We start from the raw sequence: 19,741 nt of genomic DNA on the forward strand, positions 1-19,741 counted from the left end.
TATTTTTGTTACTGTAGCTATAGCTTTAGTACAATGTCTGAAAAATATGACCTTTATTATGTCTCTAAGGGCCAAAAAATGTCCAGGTATGAGGGGGTACCGCCCATATGTAATTATTCCCATAAGATTATGTATTCCCAGTACGCGAATTCCCAGTGCGCGAGGTTGTGGACCGCCCAATCTTTCGCACACTGCGCGAGCCTACTGTATATATATATATATATGTTGTTATGTCCTCATCCCACACTGCCATAGGCTCCAACAGTAGTGGTTCAGTATGGCAAAGACATCACCCAGTGAATCTTTCTTTGTAGGGTCATCCTTTCAATGTACGCAAGATCAACTCAGGCGTTGTAATAATACTGGCTTCTTGCATTCGTAGTATTTACACTGTCTGCTTATTTATTTTCCGAGTAATTACGCTGTCTGCTTAACTAATATCACAAGTGCAGGAGCAACACTAACTTCACAAGGCCACAAGTAAAACTGAAACTCCTCTGTTCTCTCCCATATCCATTTATAACCTTCCTTGTTACTTGATTGTTCTTAGTACTCCTATTGGCAACAGCTCCAAGTTGGAGACATCTAAAATATTTCAGAGCTTTCTTGCATTACTTAGCACCCTAAATACTTTAGCATACAAACTGGACTTAAATCTGAATATTACATAATATAACAATCATCCAAATAAAACTTAAAGAGAAAGAAAATAATGTAAGATTTTATAAATACCTCCACACACAACACCAGGCTATCTGGCAACTCTGGCTAGTAACTGAAAATGGGTGAACTATTGGGAATTTTCCAGTACTACCTAACTAGCATTCCTGCTTCTTAACGCAACCCCCTCCCTAGTCCTTTTGTCATCCCGACTAAACTACACAATATTTACATACGTAATCCTTAATCCTAACAAAACATTTAATTATACACAAAATAGTCCTTCAGCTTATCAGGTCTTCCTCTACGCCGCATCCGACAATGTCCCTGCTCTTCCCCACAGTCCACTCTTTCTGGAATGACTTGGTCCCCTACCGGATTAACTTTTTTACCTATGGAAACTGTCACCATCTTCTTGTGCATCAGCTCCCTGGCCCTTCTCAACATCTTCAGGTGTGGGTGTGCATGATTCCTTGAGGACATCCCAGCTGTACTGTCTTGGCCCATGGTACTGTCACAGACGATTCATTTGTACCACCTTTGGGCAAGACTTCTTGCCTCACCGAATCCAGCACATTACGTCTGACAGATGGTCCATCATAGTGTTGGGCCCATCCCATGGGCTGTGCAGCTTTGGTGACTGTCCCTTTTTCCACTGAGGATTGTATAGCTAAGCTTTATCACCATCCTTGAAGCTCACCTCACGTGCCTCGGCATCATACTTGCACTTCATCGCTTCACCTGAAAACTTTAGAGCTCCTCGAACTTGATGATGTGCCTCAGCCAGTCTTTCCTGAAGATATTTTGCATAGCTGGAGGTGTCTGTAGGCAGCTCTTCACCAGGTGGTCTTCCCATTAACAGATCAACTGGTAATTGTACCTCATGGCCCAGCATTAGTTTTGGAAGGATGTAGCCAGCAGACTCATGGGATGCAGACCGGTATGCCATCAGCAACGCAGGGAATTTCTGGTCCCTTTCCATCTGTCCCTCTACACAGTACTTGGCCAGTTCTTGTCCCAGAGTCCAGTTGAATTTCTCCTCAATCCCATCTGACTGAGGCCTTAGTGTAGTTCTCCAAGTCTTCTTGATTCCCAGTATCTTGCACTATTCACGGAACACAGCAGACTCGAGATTTCTACCTTGGTATGAATGTGGCTCTTGTGGCATCCCAGAAGAATTGGTCGACCGACACCCGAGCAACAGTTGCAGCCTCCTGATTGGAGATGGCATAGGCATCTGGCCACTTTGTGAAGCAGTCCATGGCAACACATATATACAGGTTTCCTCTTTCAGTGCAGCCTCCTGATTGGAGATGGCATAGGCATCTGGCCACTTTGTGAAGCAGTCCATGGCAACACATATATACCGGTTTCCTCTTTCAGTGAGTGGTAGAGGTCCAGCAACATCTCCGCTGCAAATCTCTCCATTGGTGCAACCACTTGATACAGCTGTAGAGAGGGGTGGAGCCACATTTCTCAGGTCCCTATTTGGTACAGCATATATCACAGGCCTGACACCACACTTCAACATCCTGACGCATGCCAGTCTTGTAGAACCTCTGTCGCAGCCAACTTAGAGTTTTCTTCTCTACCAGATGCCCACTAGTGGTCCAGTCATCTAAGGCCTCAGACCTCATTTCCTTAGGAACCTCCAGTTGCCAATACTTGCTGAGGCCATCGTGTGTCTCCCACTGACGCTCCAGTAGTCCATCGTTCAAACGAAGAAGGTCCCACTGACTCCAATAGCTCTTAGTCGCAGGGCTGAACCTGGAAACCTCTTCCCAAGATGGTTGCACTGTACTCAACCGCAGCCACTCCAACACTGGTTGTAAACCTGTATTCTCCATCTGCATCCTCTTCAGGTCTTTAGCTGACACTAGCCATACCACTGCAGTATGCCTGCATTTCTTGCCAAGATTTTCTTTCCTGCTACACCGCATGCAAACTGGGTCACAAGGCCACCGGCTTGGGCTATCAGCATTGCCATGTACCCACCCAGGATGGTGCCGCACCTCATAGTTGTGCTGGTCCAGCTTCCTGAGCCAGTGTGCCAGTTGTGCTCCTTCAGCCTTCTTATCCTCCTCTGTCTTCTTTGGACAATCATAACTGAAGTATCCCACCTCACCATATGTCCAACACCCTTTTGTTGCAATCATAGATTTCCTTGTACTGTTCTGTTCATGCTCCTTCCATTTGTAACAATCCTCCTCCTTGTGTCCTGACTTCTCACAGACCAGCAACCTCCTCTGATCTGTTCCCTCTTCTGCTTGTAGCAGTCCTCTTTCCTGTGTCCTGCCTTCTCGCAATACCAGCTGCTTCCATCAAATTTCTCCACTTCATTTAGGTGCCCCTTTTTTTTCCTTGAATCCTGCATTATGTCCTGCCTGCAAACTGGATGTACTGGACCTGTGGAGCTCATGATGACTTGTTCTGGGGTGCAGCATGTACTTGTTTACCAAATAAGTAGTTGGCAAACCAGCATTAGGTATTTTTCTCTATGTTTGTGTTGCAGATTTGGGTGATAAGCTTGTTTTGGGGGATGACATCAAAGGTTTTACCAGTGTCTGTTGTTGTGTGCCGTGTATGTAGTGTGAGTCTTGTGGTGTTGACACCATGAGATGCATGTTGTGTGAAGTTAACATTGTGAGGGAGCAAGGGGAACATGAGGTGTGGCTTTGTTAAGAATTAGACATTCAGCTGTCTGAAATGGTGTGCTAAGTAGTGTTATGGGTTTGTACAAAAAGGATGTGTTGGTTCCTTGCTTGGTTTAAGTACAGTATATAATATTTGTTCCATTTTTCCAAATGTTGGGAAGGCTGCAATGTGTGTATTAGTAGTTGCTTATGTTTCTATGGGCTTGGATGCCTTGTAGTCTTAAATGTTTCATGTAGGTTGGTGATGCCATCTGAGTCTGTGTTTGTAGATTTTTTTTTTTTTTCTTTTTTTAATGATAATGTTACATGTCTTTTCTGGAGCAAAGGGCTATCTTGTGGTCAAGTGGAAAGGACTGTCTGTGCCGAGAAGATTGTTTTTCTGACCCTGTGTGTAGTAAGGTAAGGTGACTTATGTGTGTCAGGTGGTTCATGAATATGTCGAATTGTTCTTTGTAAGACGGGATATGATGGGTGTTGTTGGAGGTGATAGTTTTATGAATCTTAGCGGTGGTTGTTTGTGATGGTGGTACTGTTAAGTTTTGTAGAACTGAGGGGTAGGGGTCGTCTTTGAAATGCTGGAGTGTTTTTTTTTTTACAAATGATGGTTTTCTAGTCATTTTGTTGTTTAACTGCTGCAGCTCTGTGATGTTATCTTGTGATTTTGTGCAGGAGATGTAAATTGTATTTGAATGAGTCATGTCGTTTCATGAGATAGGCAGTGTCTGCTGTAAATTTGTCTTCCTGTGCCTCATGGAATGTGGTATTTTTGTGCACTAAGTATGATGATTCCTGTCTCATTGTAGGAACTAAAAATCAGAGGAGGGGGTCCCTAGTCCCCTCACCCCACCCCTTTTAGTCGCCTTTTACAACACGCAAGGAATACTGTGGCAGAATTCATTGTAACACAACCTGGCCGCAGAGTGGTAGTACTGTACCACCCCATAGTGCGGCCAGATTGTGTCCCTTCCCACCACAGGGGTGAGTGGCTGCACGTGATAGAATTGATTGGAGGGAAATTGTGAATGAATAAATGGTGATGCGACCCTGAGGGGATATTCTCCCGCATTTGGTCTGATCAGCTGATCAGGTCAGGTGCAGGTAAAGGGATGGGTCCATTATGATGTGGCGGGGGTAAACCATCTCTGCTGTTGGTCCCTGTTGCGGATGTCACTGATTGCACTGCGCAGTTGACCCTCGTGCAGTGTGGTGCGGTGAGGTTCTGTCCCTTCTACCCTTGAGGCTAAGATATGAATGAATGTATGTGTGTGGATGAGTAAATTGGGAGTGTGTTGTCCTGTCTCAGCTACCTCCCTTTCTTTTGAGGAAGCAGCCTAGGTATATAGATAGAAAGAAGTATGATGATAAGATTTGTAATGTGCTTGTCGATGTTGGTAATGGGTGTATTATTTAGTGTGCTGAAGTGTTGTTCTGTTTCTTCAGTGAATTTTGTCTGGCCTGCATTCTTGTAGTTTGTGCAAGTGATGTGTGATCATTCTGGTTTAGATGATGATGATGTGGTGATGATAAGAGATGATTTGCAGGAAGTTTGTGTTATATCTGCCAAGTCATGGTGTGTGAAAGTGTGAGCAGAATGTGATGTTTGAGGAGGACGGGGAACAGTGTCCTTGTTGTGAGATGTAGGTGACTTGTGAGGTGTCATTGAGAATGTGCAGGTTGTTGAACTGTGATGCCACATATGCTGGATAGGATATCAGTGTGGGCATTAATACCTGGCCATAACCGTACTTATACTGTGTCATCTCACAGTAGGTACCAGATATTTCTTCTTTGTTGATGTGGTTATGGCTAAGGAAGTTGGCAACTAGATTGTGACACCTAAAGCATTGTAGCCTTAACCTTCAACTTTTCTTACAGCACCACAAAATCCCAATCTACATCTGGTATGAAGGCTATGACCCCCATGTTGAAGAAAACTATAAAGGCCGTGCATCTAGGGTCTCGCCAGACACTACAAAGTATGGCTTGGCCTCGCTCAATCTTACGTCAGTGCGGGAGGATGACCAAGGGTGGTACGAGTGTAAAGTATTCTACCTTGACCGTACAGGAGCAGCTGATAATGGCACATGGGTACACCTTGATGTTCACGGTGAGGAAATTAGCATAATACACACTGTGAATTATACACACTGTGATTTAAAATTCCTTCACCAATCCACTTATGCATGCTAGCAGATGACAAGGCAGTTTGTTTGCAACTGCTTCCTTCAGGAATAAGACTTCTGAATTTAGGTAGATAAATAGATATTTTGTACTGTACTGTATACATATTACTGTACCATAAACCTATCTGTCTATCTACAGCCAGACGCCACAATCTGATAAGGGGTGGCCATTTGTCTTTGAGTTAGCTGTTTTACAGGGAGGGGCACTAAACCTCTGCCAACCCACCTGTTGACACGTAGGGAACACATATAGGTTGGCTATATGGTTACCACCCAGTGCTGTGCTATATGGTTACCACCCAGTGCTGTAAGTGGTTTTCTGGCTTACAGGAAACCATTAGGCTTGTCACTCAGTGTAAAGCCACCTGAAAAGGAAACAAGGGTAGTAAAAAGTGACAGGATTCATGGGAGAAATTGGACTTGAGGAGGACAGACACAGGAAAAGAGTGATAAAAGTGAAGGAAGAAGTAGACAGCACTACTTCAAGGGAGTGGATGATGGTCGCCACCACTACCACCCGTACAATATATATATAAGTGATGTGCTGATAGTAATGGTATCGGTATCGGCAATATCGGCCTTTTTTTGTAGTATTGGTATCAGTATCGGCAAGGTAAAAATAGGCCGATACTCCGATACTTTTCTGGTTTATTGTGTGATTCAAGACACTCATGTTTCATGACACTGATAAACAGATGGTTACGGTATTATATTATATTACAGTATAACCTCGATATAACTGACTTCAATAGACCGAATACGCTTTTATCGGACTCGAGGAGCCACTGGAGTAAATTCCTATATATAGGAAAAAGGCCAATAAAGCCAGAAGCAGTCTGGACTGCCTGACCACTTCAGCTATGTTCACCACAATAAGGTAAATATAAGACATGTTTATCATTGTACAATACAGTATTATTAGTGAACTCTCACATTTGGCGAGTAATAGGTGCGAAAAAAACCTCGCCAAGCTGGAATTCGCCAAATCTGAACTTAATAACTAACGGGAAAAAAATAAATTGGTTCTGAGCATGCATGACTGGACTGATTTTCCACCTACATTACAACATTACTGGGTGTAAAACACACATAACATGATTCAATTTAATTTATTTTTGCCAAGAAACAATACAAAACAGAAAAGAAAATAACGGGCCTGATGTACACGTGGTGTATGGTGCATGGATGCCATAGTTGGTGGTCTGCCAAGGTCACCCATTCCACATTTCTGTGTTTCATCAGACATTATGTGTTCTCAAGTCCTCAGCACAGGTAGGAATCACAAAAAAACACAGACAAAATGCTGCACACGTGATGGTGGTTGGCTAAGAAGTGTACTGCACATGATGGTGGCTGGCAGAGAAGTGTAAACAAAGATGTCTTGGAACCAGGGTTGCCAGAGTCTTGTGACCAAAAGTAGCGGAAACAGGCCTCAAAAGTAGCAAATTTCGGTATAAAATGGCCCAACATAATTATGTACAGTATAAAGAAAGAGAGAGAGAGAGCAAAATTCAAAATTTAGTAGCACAGGGCTACCAAAACTAGCCCAGTTCACTACTTGTAGCACAATCTGGCTACTTCCAGAGGATTGAGAAGACAAGACTTGAATTTCACAATTCAAACTAAATTTTGTTGAAATTAATTCAGATTAATAAATAAAACTGTTGAAATTAATTGGCATAAGATATATTTTTGATATACTTTTATTATAAACAACTCGCCAAATGTGAGATTTCCGTCGCCAAATTAGAGTGTTGTGTACAATCCCATCCTATTGGCAAAAGTGAATTTGCCAAATAAAAACTTGCCAGATGTGAGAGTTCATTGTATGTATTATACCATTTGATTAATGTAGTAAAGTTATAACACAGTACAGTACCGCAGTGATAGTCAAAACAGTTTAAAAACTGTTCATGTAATCTGGACTAATGTCTGATATATCGGAAAAAGTCCGAATTAGCAGGGAGAAGTCCGGATGTCACTTTTATTGGAATTTTGCATTTTTCGGAATGGTTTGTGCCCCAATTAGTCCGTTATAGTGAGGTCTTACTGTACATTATAATTACATGTATGATGTAACATTATCATATATTAATATTATATATTAATTACAATATTGCTCCTGCATTTACAACACTCAAGTTACTGGCATCAAATAAATCAAAATAAAAAAGTATCGGTATCGGCCAACATCTTGGTATCGGCACATCTCTGATAGATAGATATATATATATATATATACAGGTCTCCCTCTTTTTACGATTGGTATGCGTTCCTAGAAAGGCAATCGTAAACTGAAATATCGTAAAGTGAAATTAAGGTTTAATGGGATAAATAGGGATGCGTTCCTGGACTCGTGTATAAGGAACCCAAGACCCATACAAGTGATCTAATATGCAATAATAATGATGATGATTTATGTATTGTAGAGTCGTGCTTGTCTCCCCAGCTTTCGACAGCATGCTTTATAACAGTCGATACAGTCGACTGTGCAAGACTCATGGAATGAGCGATGGAGTTTGCCCCCTCACCTTCTTCGTGCTGCTTCACAATATTAAGCTTAGTCTCCAGGGTTAAGGACGTTCTTGCTTTCTTTGGCCTCATATCACCAGCACCAGATGTTGCAGGGCGTTTACAAAACATCACAGTGGTGGCACTAGGGGTGCAAAATATGAAGAACAGGAGAAATAGTAATATCATGGGCACTGATGCACACAGATGCACAGAGGTTGTATGCTGAACAGGCACGCGGGTGAGACTGGCAAAAGCGCGGGAAACTGTGTGGATGGGGCGGGTATGCCACGCATCTCTCAGCTGATCTGCCTGTGAGTGCAGGATTTCCACATGCCCAATTGTAAGTGCGAGGGAGCTCAATCGTAAAATGAACACTTGGTACTAAAGAAGAAGGATCGTAAATACGAAATATTGTAAAACGATACAACGTAAAATGAAGGAGACCTATATATATTTACAGTATATATATATATATATATATATATATATATATATATATTTATTTGTATATATACAGTATATATATATATATACACACACACACACACACACACACACACACACACACACACACACACACACTTACATACATATTTATATGCTACCACCGCAAATTGACTTAGGACCTCTCCCCATAAGGTATTAAAAAACACAGAGATTACAGTATATCACTATCGGCGAAGTATCAGCCATTTGTTAGTATCGGAGTATCGGTATCGGCCAACATCTTGGTATCGGCACATCTCTGATATATATAGATAGATAGATAGAAGATATATATATATATATATATATATATATACAATAATCCCTCCAATATCCGATGTAATAGAGCCAAAGGCATGTCCGGATTGTGATCCTGTCCGGATGTTGGGCCCCAGCCTCCTGGACTTGTACTTATGGACCCTAACTCAGAAAAACACCTATACAACTCCCTCTGGACATGCATTGCACCTATTTAAGACCCAAATCACACCAATAAGGGACATAAAAGACTGAAATAAATGCAAAAGAACCATAAAATGAGGTTTTAGAGGTGAGTTTATACAATATTAAACATTCTGGGTACTTACAAGTCCCTGGCTCCTGGACTGGTTTGAACTGCTAGTTTGCAGTCCACAGTTAATCCTTTGCACTCTAAATTCTAATTTCTTAACACTGCACAACACTGTAAATTCCCGTGTGTTCTAGTGGGGAGGTATTGCAGTTTATTCACTGTTTATTCACAAAAAACAAGCACCTGTGGCTTGCACTGCTATAAGCATCTGCTGTCGATCAGAGTTAGGCTGTGACTGTTGATCATGGCGGGGTAACAGAGTTGCCAGATCGCAACAGCCATATTACCAAACTCCTCAATTTTCATTACCATTTTTAATTTTCATTACCAAATTCGTAAAGCTGGCATCTATTCTTCACTAATTATATACGCAAGTGGAAATACATGTAATCACTCTTCTTATAATTAACAGCATGTTGATTATTATCATGCTATATAGGCTACCAAATTAATCAGAGAGAGCAAACAACCCACCATCTCCATCCTGTGTATCCTCATACATGTGAAAAATCCATTTGGTAATGCATTATTCTGATTAATTACCAAACGAATTTTTCATTACCAAATTGGCCCACACTTGGTAATGAAAAATACCAAATGACAACCCTGACAGGGGAGGGGGGAGGGGGGGAGGAAGGAAGGGGTGAAGGGACCATGGTGTAACAGCTGTTTGGCGCCACGCGGCAATTTCAAATTATGGGTGGGAAAAAAAGTCAGATTTTTACAGAATTTTTTGCAGTTTTTGGCCCATTTTGGGAATATTGGATCCCGGGACGATTATGTCCGGTTAGTGGGGATGTTCGGATATTAGAGGGATTACTTATATATATATATATATATATATATATATATATATATATATATATATATGCTGCTACTGCAAATTGACTTAGGACCTCCCCCCACAAGGTATTGAAAACACAGAAATCATAGTACAGTAATCACTCCAATATCCGACGTAATAGAGCTATAGGTAGGTCCGGATATTGGTTCTGTCCAGATATTGGGCCCCAGCTTATGGACTTGTACTTATGGACCCTAACTCAGAGAAACACCTATACAACTCCCTCTGGACATGCATAGCACCTATTTAAGACCCAAATCACACCAATAAGGCACATAAATGACTGAAATAAATGCAAAAGAAACATAAAATGAGGGTTTAGAAGTATGTTCATACATTAATAAACATTCTGGTGACTGGCTCCTGGACTGGTACTTATGGACCCTAACCTAGCCTAACTCAGAAAAACACCTTCCTACTGCACATGCATAGCTCCTAACACCCTATTCACCCCAATAAAGGACATTAAAGAGTGAAATGAGGTAAGTATAGTATGGAAAAAAGTACAGTATGAAACATTCTTATGTCCGGATAGTGGGGATGTTCGGATATTGGGCGCCCGGATATTAGAGTGATTACTGTATATCACTATGTTTGTGCATGAAATTCCATTCATTAATATGAAATCATGTTTCCCTTGTTTTTCAGGACCAGTTGGATGCGTTTTGGCATGGAATCACTTAGATCCCTAAAGTAATCTAAGGACATTTCTTTGCACCAAACATTTGTCAGTTCAGTCTTGAGGTTGTCCAGATTGGGTGTCTTCTTCTCTCCCATGATTTTCTTCATTTTTGCCCAACAGTTTTTCCATCGGATTAAGATCCGGACTGTTGCCAGGCCAGTCGAGGACCTCACTCCGATTATCCTGAAGCCACTTTGTCACCTTTCTTGACTTATGACTTTGAGCTGAATCGTGCATGAAAAGTCACACCCACAAATAGCAAAAAGTTTTACAAATGATCTTTCAGAACTTGAATGTACCAGCCACCATTCATCATCAAGTTCTTAGGAAGAAAGTAGAGGCCTCCCCTTCCCATTTCACCTGAGAAAGACCCCCATACCATTACTGATTGTTGGTGCTTAACAGTCAGCACCGTGTAAGAAGGGTCTTATTGACTACAGGAGGCAGGGCGACGAACCTTGGCAGAACGCACCTGGAACACTTGAAATGTGCTTTCATTGGAAAACATAACTTTCTCCACTCATCCAATGTCCATTGTGCATAATTCTTGGCAAACTGAATGCATTGCTTCTTCATGCAGTCAGTGAGAAGCAGTTTCTTGGCTGAGGTGCGGCTTGGCAAACCAAGCTCCTTCTGCAAGTGGTGGTGGATAGTTCGAATTGAGACATCATGTAACAGCTGAGAATGCATTCTCTTCAATTCTGCTGCTGTCAGTCAAGGATTTTTGATTACTTCCCTCTTCAGAAGTGTATCTGTACCTGTGGAAGTCGTCCTCTTCTTTCCACCGCCATGCTTGTGCTCTGGTACGACATCAGGTGACAGGCCGCGTGCTGCAGCAAGAGTCTTCATGATGGTCGAATTTTCATGTCCAGTACATTCACAAATCGTGTTGATAGGGACATTATCCTGCCTCCATGCAATGATACGGACTCTCTTATCCCTTGAGCAGTACTCTCCAGGCACGACAACTCAACTCTAGGAAAATAACAGGGCAAACAGTAATGCATACGAAAAAAATGGAAGGTGCAGGCTCGGAGTGACGGGAACATATACTCCCACTTTCGCTTCTGGGCAAGCACTGACTTGCTGAGTGTTTCATCAACTCCTGCCAACACCAGAGGAGTTGCCAGTTACTTCTTGCCCAAAAAATTCACTTGGTAGAAGTGGAAACACAAAGCAAAGACAGACAACTCTCCCATAGCAATTCTATATGTGTAGGTCTTAAGTCAATTTGCAGTGGGTGTGTATGTATATATATATATATATATATATATATATATACAGTGAACTCTTACATTTGGAGAGTTTTTATTTAACGAATTCGTTTTTGGCGATGGGATGGGATTGTACACAACACTCTAATTTGGTGACAGAAATCTCACATTTGGCGAGTTTTTTATAATAAAAATATACAGTAACTATATTCTGTAGTTTTATGCCAACTAATTTCAACAGTTTTTTATTAATCTGAATTAATTTCAACAAAATTTTGTTTGTATTGTGAAATTCATGTCTCGTCTTCTCAAACCTCTTCACACTTCTCTGCCAGCCGCCATCACATGCGGTACACTTCTCTGCCAACCACCATCACGTGTGCAGCATTTTGTCTGTGTTTTACTGTGATTCCTACCTTTGCTGAAGACTTGAGAACACATAATGGCTGATGAAACACAGAAAGGTGGAATGGGTGACCATGGCAGACCACCTAATCACCTACAGTAGATGTGAAGAAGGCCAAAACGTGAGTACGGAGTTGGGAAGAAATTCAAAAAGTACACTTTGCAGGACAAAGAGAAAGTTATTAAGATGTTAGATGAGGGCCAGAAAACGTGTCAAATTGTGAGAGACTGACATACCCGAGAGCATCATAAGAGCCATTAAAAAGAAAAAGGAGGAGGTGAAGAAGTCCATAGCAGTGGCAAAGAGATACTTTACAGACAACACTATTGCATGTGCGGTCATCCTTCGCTCGAGTACAGACAAGCGCTGACTACTTGCAATAACTGAATATTTTTTGGTAAAGTGACGAAGAGAGTGTATGTGAGTGAGGTGGAGGGGGGAAGAGGGAGGGGGAGGCCGAGGATGAGATGGAGGGATGGGGTGGAGAGGTATATGAGAGAGGGGGGTGTGAGTTGGGAGCAGGGCAGTGAAATGGCGGGGGACAGGGCGACTTGGAGGCGATTTGTTTGTGGCCACCCCAAACGGGATTGAGGCGTCTGACAATAGATAGATAGATAGATAGGTTAACAGATGCATGAAGGAACAAGGCAGTATTGATGGGGCTCATATTCATGAACAGGCACATATTTTCTACCTGACTGTATGCAGAAAAAAGCTGTCCAAAATCCCCCAGTCTTCACAGCATCCAAGGGTTGGCTGGCAAAGTTCTAGAAGTGATGTGGCATTAGATTTGCTAAGTATCAAGGTGAATTAGCTTCCGCTGATTACGAGGCAGCTGTGTCTTACCCAAGCATAGCGGAAGAAATTATTAAAGAAGGGGGATACAGCCTGCATCAAGTGTATAATGCAGATGCAACAAGCTTATTTTGGAAAAAGTCTCCAAAACCTACCTACATTGTGAAACAAGGAAAACAAGCAAGAGGTGTAAAAATGAGCAAGGACAGACTTACTCTTTTGCTTGCAACCAACGCCACAGGTTCCCACAAGATGAAACCAATAGTGATTTATAGGTCCAAGAAACCAAGAGCTTACAAGAACTACGACATGAACAAGTTAAATATAGTGTGGTATGCTAATGCAAAAGGATATACACTCAATCCTCATAAATCGCGTGTTCATAAATCACGGATTCGTAAATCACGGCTAAGTGGCCATCAGACAGCCGCCAACCTTAAATCACTGTTAAGTCATGAAAATCGCGGACCTAGGCACCGAAGTGGGCCTTTTCCAAGGAGAACAGTAAACCGCGGCATTCACACTGAAAATCGTGACCCAACAACCAATCACCGCGCGTCCCTGGTGGCTAGTGTGCATACTAATGCCGCCATGTTGTTGTTGTTCTTTCCCGCCAGTCCACACACTATAGACCGTCGCCGTGGAGTAAGAGAGCTACCTGCCTTTTTTGTGCAACTTCCCCCCGCCTCCTACCTGCCAAGGCCCCTCCCGACCCCCCGATGAAGCGCTCTAAGCAGTATGGCGTCAAGAAGCTGCCGCCATTGTCGTACAGCCAATGTTTGGAGCTAATTCGTCGTATTGAGAAGGGAGAGAAGTTTTCAAAGCTGGCGAAAGAGTTTGGGAAGAACGAGTGCTGAGAGGTTCTAAGTTCTTGCCAACACCACCCCACTCCATTCACTTACGCAACTTCATCATAGGATTAAGGTGAGATCCCTTAACATTGTTTATTTCTGTTTAATACATGCACTGAATATTCCTAAATTTGTATGTTTGTGTTTGATGGTTCCTAGATGGGTGTAGGTAGGGTGCTGTAGGGGCAGGTTGGCCGAAGTCCAGACCCAAATTAATTTTTCACATAAGAGTTATTATTCATAAATCACGGCAGTGGTCCAGACCCAAATTGCCGCAATTTACGAGGATTGAGTGTATGACAGTGAACATTTCTACTGACTGGTTTGACAATCATTTTGTTCCTGCAACTCGTGAAAAGTATAAACAGCTCAGTCTTGCCTTTAAAGTGGTCCTGTTTTTGGACAATGCTCCAGGACATGCCAAGATTTTGGTAGACAGACATCCCAGTGTTAAAATGTGCTTTCTTCCCCCAAACACGACATCTAAAATTCAACCCTTAGATCAAGAGATCATTGCAAATGTCAAACTTCTTTTTTACAAAGCAGTCCATGATAAAATACGACAGGAAACAGACAGTCAAGAGGAGGTTGCTGAAATAATGCAAGAAAGTGACAAAGAAATTCCTGCAGCCTCAGCACCACACACTGGAACCCCACCCACAACAACGGAGTTGCCAGAAGTTGCAAAGTGGCATCCACATCAGCTTCATCACCAGATAAGGCCTTGCCTTTCAACATCCCAAGGAAGATAGTTACCGTCAAAATGTTCTGGAAACATTTTGATATCAGGCAGGCTTTCAACTTTATGGTAGATGCCTGGTATAAAATTGATAATGCTACCATTAAGCATGGGTGGGCACCACTTCTCCCTCACCTCATCACGGACGGTGCCGACAATGACACAGACACACAGTCACAGCATCAGCAGAAGGAACGGCTCATGAAAGAAGCAGCAAGAAGTGTTCCAGGATTTAATGAAATTAATGAAGAACAGTTGGGTGAGATGATATCCGAAGATACTGAACAGAACATTGAAGAAATGCTGGATGATGACGATGATGAAACAGAAGGCAGCTAACACAGACTCCCAGGCAACTGATGACGACGAAGCTGTCACACATATTGAGTGACTGTTCTTGTCTCCAAGAAGAAATGGAGACTGTTGTAGCCAGTGAGAATGATCATGTTCAGCTTGTACAGAAAATGAATGAAATATCATCTTTCTTCTTGAAGGAATACAATAAGAAAATAAATGAACAACAACAATCGCTCATCACTCGTTACCTGTACCGACGACAGTGAAGTTACTGCACCAGTTGAAGCTTCCCACTCCAGTGATCCTGGCCCAGTTGATGACAGCACAGACATTGCAAGCATTCCAGATGACTTCGATTTTGAAGGATTTGGCTCAGATGAAGATCCACAGGAGGAAGGGACAACAGAAGCTATAGGGTGTGAGTCTTCAGGTGCTAACTGAGGCATCTATGCACCATACTGTACCCAAGCCCATTATTTTCTTTCCATATGTAATTTTTTTTGCTTTGTATTGTTTCTTGGCAAAAATTACATTAAATTGAATCATGTTATGTGTGTTTATCACATGATTTACACCCAATAATGTTGTAATATAGGTGGAAAATCAGTCCAGTCATGCATGCCCAGAACCAATTTATTTTTTTCCCATTAGTTATTCAGTTTAGATTTGGCGAATTCCAATTTGGCGTGTTTTTTTTTTTTTTTTTTTTTTACTCGCCAAATGTGAGAGTTCACTGTATATATATATATATATATATATATATATATATTGTATAAATAGTTATATATACAGTACATCCTCCTAGTACACGCCTACATGGGTGGCAGAGGACGTCGCTTACTAGGAATTCGCGTACTGTGAATATATAAACTTATGGGAAAAATTACATATGGGTGGCACCCCCCTTCATGGACAACACTTGAGACGCCTTTCAGACCTAAGTATTTTACTCTACAGGGAAACTATCTAAGACATACTACCCAAGATAAAGTAAACCAATATGATTATGGCTTTACTAGGTAAATCAACAAGGATATGGCTTAACTAAACCAACAAGAATATGGTTGCTTACCTTTACCCAAGAGGACAACAGGCGTGATGGAGGTAAGAAGAGGATCCAAGGCAGGATGAGGCACCTAGCATGAATCTCCTGCATCACCCACCACCACCACCCAACACACCACCTTCCTCACCACTTTCGTCACCAGCACTTTCGACACTTTCACTACCTAATGCACACACTTCGTTCATGAACCCTTCAAAGTCTATTTCTGACACCTCAGACATCGAATCAGTCTCTTGATCCTCCTCAGGATATGGCTCTTCTGATGTTGAAGGGAGTGATTCCTTGTTTTGTTCAAGCCGAAGGAAACGGGTGATGAGTGTTTGCTTTCGTCTGTTTACTTCCTGGTTGTGCTTGTCAGTGTAGTAGTGGAAGGTTCTGTCCAGTGAAGACATCACCTTCTCCACTCGCAACTGAGAGCATTCAATGTCCTTGAATTCTTCCTTGAATTTATCAAGGGCACACATTACCCGGCTGATCTCCATCATGGACAAATCTTCATTCTCCATCACTGCTGTTGCAGGCTTTTTTGCTGCGATCTCCTGCTCTGCGTTGGCCTCATCCACTTGCTGCACGATTTCCTGGGGATCCTGCTCTGCTGCTGCCGAATGTAAACCCCTGATCTCCTCCAGCAAGATGGCCTGAAACCCTGGCACAGCTTGTGCACTTGTGGGAGTGGCTGCCTCAACAGCGGCCAGGGACTGAAAGCCGCTTCCCGGTGTGATTTCACGCTGGTGCGGTACGAGGAGGTGCCAAGCATGGTTAATTGTTGCTGCAGTGGTTATATCTGCCCAGGAGGACAAGAGAGTGATGGCATCCTTGAGGTTGAATGACCACCAAAAAGCCATAATAGTCTTCTCAGGAGTTGAAGTTGGTTGTGTAGGTGCTGTGGGTGGTGAGGATGAAACGGGTGAAGCGGTTGGCGAGTCCAAACCATCCTCGGCGTCCCTGACATCACTCCCAACTGTGTGCAAGTCAAGAATTTCCTGCAGTTCCTCACAGCTGTTGGTCTTGCTGCGGAGGTGATCATAGAGGTGTTGGTGACATAGCTGCTTGACCGTTGCAATCAACTCTTGGTCAAGCGGTTGGATAAGAGAGGTCGTTCTTCAGGGCAGAAAAATGATCTTGCTTTCCTTGCTGAGGTCTGCTAGCCAGGTTGGATGACTTGGGGCATTTTCGAGGATGAGAAGCACCTTGAAGGGGATGCCAAGTTCCCGGGTTTAGCCTTGGCATCAGGGATGAAGTGCCGCAACAGCCACCCGGAAATGATGCTACTCATCATCCAGCCATTGGAGTTGCTGTACCAGTATACCCTGCTGTCATCCATGCAGTGAAGATTCTTGTAACATCTGGGGTGTGCTGCGGTATGCACCACAACAGGACGCATCTTGTGTAAGCCTGATAAGTTCACGGCGAACGTGACTGTTATCCTGCTCTTGTTGATTTTTCTGTCCCGGTCCTGGCGCTGTTGCTTACTGGTATAAGTACACTTCGGCATAGTCTTGTAGTATAGGGCTGTTTCATCAGTGTTATAAATTTGGTCCCTGCTGTAGCTGCCCTTGTTGATTATCCCCTTTAGGATGGCTGGATAATCCCTGGCCGCTATTTCATCCGCTGATGCATGCTCCCCCGTGAGGCAAATGTGACGTAGCTCCTTCCTGTTCTGAAAGTGGCAAAGCCATCCCACAGAGGCTTTAAATGGTTTCTTTACAGTAAGCTTCAAAGCTGCAGCTTTGTAGAAAATTTTGACCTGGTCCCTGATGTAGTGCCTGTTCGGTGGAACTCCTTCCTTCTCCCTCCTCAGGATAAATGTAGCCAGGTACCGCTCCATAAGAATTATAGCCTGGTTGGTCAGCCTGCATCTCCCGTCCAATGCCACCGTCCCATATGTCTTCACAGTCTTTTTTATGGCCTCCCTGTTAGCCTATATAGTTCGCATAGACGATTCTGCCAAGACTAGTTCCTTGCCAATGGCCGTGTTACCCTTCCCGTTCTCCTTCTTCCTAATGACTTGCATCTTCATGGCATGGGTGATGCACTTCTTCCTCCTGGAGGAGGGAGCAGACATCCTGGCTCACAAAAAAAATAGCCTCAGAGTACACGGGGACGTACCTGGAACAGCGAGTGTACCCTCTGTGCGCGTGTGTTTCCTCTGCTGGGACTCTCACCACCCTCCAAGCGGTGCATATGGGCATGGCTTGACAAGTGCGCAGCATCGACGTCGCAAAGTGGGTGGAGCGTAAGTAACCATTATCGCTTCTTGGGGGACCAATGTCGCGTACTCGGGATAACCCTGGATTTGGGCCACTCTTCACTGCCCGTCTCGCATACAAGGAGTTCAATTCGTGCACCAATAAAAAATACACTAAAATAAAAAAAAACGTAGGTCCTCATGTACAAGGGGGATCACGTACTTGGAACTCGCGCACTGTGAATACATAATCTTATGGGAAAAATTACATATGGGTGGTACCCCCTCATACCTGGACATTTTTTGGCCCTTAGAGACATAATAAAGGTCATATTTTTCAGACATTGAACTACAGATATAGCTACAGTAACAGAAATATGGGTAGTCACCTTAACAGCAGTAGACAACAGGCCTCATGGACTTAAATAACAGTGGTTCTGAAGCACGGCAACACTTACAGCGCCACACCCCCCCGCTGCACCTCCCACCACACCAACACTTCCCTCAACAGACTCCTCTTGAGCACCTTCCCCAGGAGCCTCAGAGTCACTCACTTCGGCCATAAATCCCTCGAAGTCCAATGCTGACACTTCTGACATTGCATCCTCTTCATCCTCAACAGGAGCAGACAATGTAGCTGGTTCCTCAATTTCACTAACTTGAGCCCGCCGTGTGTAACTTGTTATGAGCGTCTGTCTTCTTCTGTTTATTTCTTGCCTGTGCCTGTCTGTGTAGAAACGAAAGATTTTGTCGATACCAACCAGAACTTCCTCCGTTCTTAGGCTGCTCACTTCCTGTTCCTTCCTCCGTTCTTAGGCTGCTCACTTCCTGTTCCTTCCTCCGTTCTTAGGCTGCTCACTTCCTGTTCCTTCCTCCGTTCTTAGGCTGCTCACTTCCTGTTCCTTCCTCCGTTCTTAGGCTGCTCACTTCCTGTTCCTTCCTCCGTTCTTAGGCTGCTCACTTCCTGTTCCTTCCTCCGTTCTTAGGCTGCTCACTTCCTGTTCCTTCCTCCGTTCTTAGGCTGCTCACTTCCTGTTCCTTCCTCCGTTCTTAGGCTGCTCACTTCCTGTTCCTTCCTCCGTTCTTAGGCTGCTCACTTCCTGTTCCTTCCTCCGTTCTTAGGCTGCTCACTTCCTGTTCCTTCCTCCGTTCTTAGGCTGCTCACTTCCTGTTCCTTCCTCCGTTCTTAGGCTGCTCACTTCCTGTTCCTTCCTCCGTTCTTAGGCTGCTCACTTTCTGTTCCTTCCTCCGTTCTTAGGCTGCTCACTTCCTGTTCCTTCCTTCGTTCTTAGGCTCTGCCTGGCATCGGGCTCTGCGTCCACCTCGTCTGTCCGTTGCAACACTTCCTTGGGAGGCTGTTCCTCATTAGCAGTGTGCACTTCTCATATGTCTGCCAGTGTAACGTCCTCGAAACCTGGTACAGCTTGTGCTGCTGTCAGTGTTGCTGCCTCAGCCTCGGCCAGTGGTTGAATGGCCGTCTCCTGGGTCGTGCATAAGTGAGGCACGAGCATTCGCCATGCATGGTTCACCGTTGCAGGTATTATCTGGTGCCAGGCTTGTAGGAGAAATTCAGCTGCATCCTTCACTGTAA

The 19,741-nt window shown here is 43.5% G+C and overlaps 1 protein-coding gene across 1 annotated transcript in view; it reads left to right on the top strand.

Annotated features, from left to right (window-relative positions):
* LOC145399138 (protein turtle homolog B-like) overlaps positions 1 to 19,741 on the top strand; it is a 348,093-nt gene that overhangs the window by 66,898 nt on the left and 261,454 nt on the right. Inside the window, exon 3 of the mRNA XM_080271876.1 lies at positions 5,190 to 5,421. Within this exon, the coding sequence (XP_080128002.1) occupies positions 5,190 to 5,421 (232 nt within the window). The remainder of the gene's footprint in view (positions 1 to 5,189; positions 5,422 to 19,741) is intronic.

The sequence above is a fragment of the Coenobita brevimanus genome, chromosome 47 (genome assembly GCF_032717465.1).
Source record: "Coenobita brevimanus isolate Jiangsu-jjx chromosome 47, ASM3271746v2, whole genome shotgun sequence".
Taxonomy (NCBI): Eukaryota; Metazoa; Arthropoda; class Malacostraca; order Decapoda; family Coenobitidae; genus Coenobita; species Coenobita brevimanus.